General features: G+C 57.6%; 1 protein-coding gene across 3 annotated transcripts in view; it reads right to left on the reverse strand.

Moving 5' to 3' along the window:
* ZFPM2 (zinc finger protein, FOG family member 2) overlaps nt 1-394 on the reverse strand; it is a 312841-nt gene extending 312447 nt beyond the window's left edge. The window contains exon 1 of one of the 3 annotated variants that reach the window (XM_083822270.1): nt 1-394. This exon is cut by the window's left edge and continues 27 nt beyond it. In XM_083822270.1, coding sequence (XP_083678396.1) covers nt 1-13 — 13 coding nt within the window. In that variant the 5' untranslated portion in view covers nt 14-394. The other 2 variants (XM_083822269.1, XM_083822271.1) reach the window with 2 other exon arrangements.
* Between the last annotated feature and the right edge of the window lie 1261 nt (nt 395-1655).

Below are 1655 nucleotides of genomic sequence, written 5' to 3' on the forward strand. Positions count from 1 at the left end.
TCCTTCGGGACATGCTGCCGGGCTGCCGCTCCTGCCTCGCTCCAGGTACGGGAGCGGAGCTGAGGGGGCGACAGGGGGGGCCGGGGGCCGGCTCAGCCGACGGGGCGCATGGAGGAGCCGGCGGCCGCCCCGAGATGCCACGGCAAATGACAGGAGAGCCGGGAGAGGGAAGGAGCGTGTGTGCCTGTGCCGGAGGACGAAGGGAAGAGGGACGGGGAGATCGGGGCGGAGAGCGAGGGGGGGAGAGAGAGAGCAGCAGAAAGAGCGGAGGGAGGGAGCGGGGGAAGGAGGGAGGGAGGGAGGGAGAGAGGAGGAAGGAAGGGAGGGAGGGAGAGAGGGAGGGAGGGGAGAGCTGGCTCCTCGCTCTCTCTCTCCCTCTCTCGCCCGCTCTCTGCCGTTGCCGCTCCGCTCCGCTCCGACTGACAGGCGGCGAGGGAGGGGGCGAGGGAGGGGCTTTCGGGGCCGGGGGGGGGGGGCGGAAAGAGGGGGGGGCGTTCGTCCCTCAGGTCTGACGGGCGCTGCCCGCTCCCAGAGACAAGCCGGCGTGCAAATCGCCTCCTGCCTCCGGGCTGGGGGGACGTGGGCACGGGGGGTGCCGAGGCGGGAGGTTTCAATCGTCCCGGCGCTGTGGAGGCTGCCGGCGGCGGGGGGAGCCGCAACTTTCCTCAGAGGGAGCGGGCGGGAAACTCCCCAACGGCCGGGCGGCGGGCACGGGTCCTGGCGCCCCGCTCAGGGCGTCCGCCGCCGCGTCCTGACGGAGCGAACGCTCCCTCCTGCCCCGGGAGGCTCCGAGGCTGGGCGGGGAGGGCAGAGCTTTCCTCCGGGGGGCTCCTCACAGGGGTGTCGCCGCCCCGCCGGCGCTGAGGGGGGGGACGCGGCGCTGCCCGCGGTGCCCTGTCACGGCGGGTACTGGGGGCCTGGTCATCCGTGGTTGCCCCTGTGATGCATCGCTGCTTGGCTTTTAGGTGAAAGATGGAGATAAACCAACCGTCTGCGTCGTCTTTAATTGGTTTTTGCCCTTGTAAATAGTTATAATAGAGAAATGTGTTTCTCGCACGGTCGAAACCGACATCTGACGCTTCTATTGCTAATTAAGTGTTCTGACAAAGCCAAATCGTCAGCTATGCTTGTGTTTACAGTCTGTGTCTTTAGGACAAAGTTTCTCTTGAACATGCTGTTTTAATGGCCTAACTCATCTAATTCCCATATACACTTGTACAGTCTGTTGTGAACAGCCCGTGCTTTCTATACCTTATCGTGTTGCTTAGCATTGCACACATGTTACCAGATCTCAGTGTTGTCAAACATTAACTTTGCAAAAATCTTGGAAAAAAAAAATCAGCCTGATTTCATTTATGCCAAGAAGGGATACTTGATACTGAAACATCTTTATTACCATGTTTCCAGAAATTTCAGATCTGACATACGAATGTACTACGATGTCAAGTGACTTCTTACAACTTCACTAGCAAGAAATAAACGCTTTCTATTCACTTAATTGTTAAGCATTTATTTAGCTCGTATGTGTGTAGTCCAAATACTCTCAACAGAATCAGTTTTTAGGTTGACCTTTCAAAACTTTGCGTGATTATTTATTTGAACAATATTGCAAAAGTCTTCATATAAGCAACATAAATTCTAATAAGGCAATATAC

Source organism: Anser anser (assembly GCF_964211835.1).
Source record: "Anser anser genome assembly, chromosome: 2".
Lineage (NCBI taxonomy): Eukaryota > Metazoa > Chordata > Aves > Anseriformes > Anatidae > Anser > Anser anser.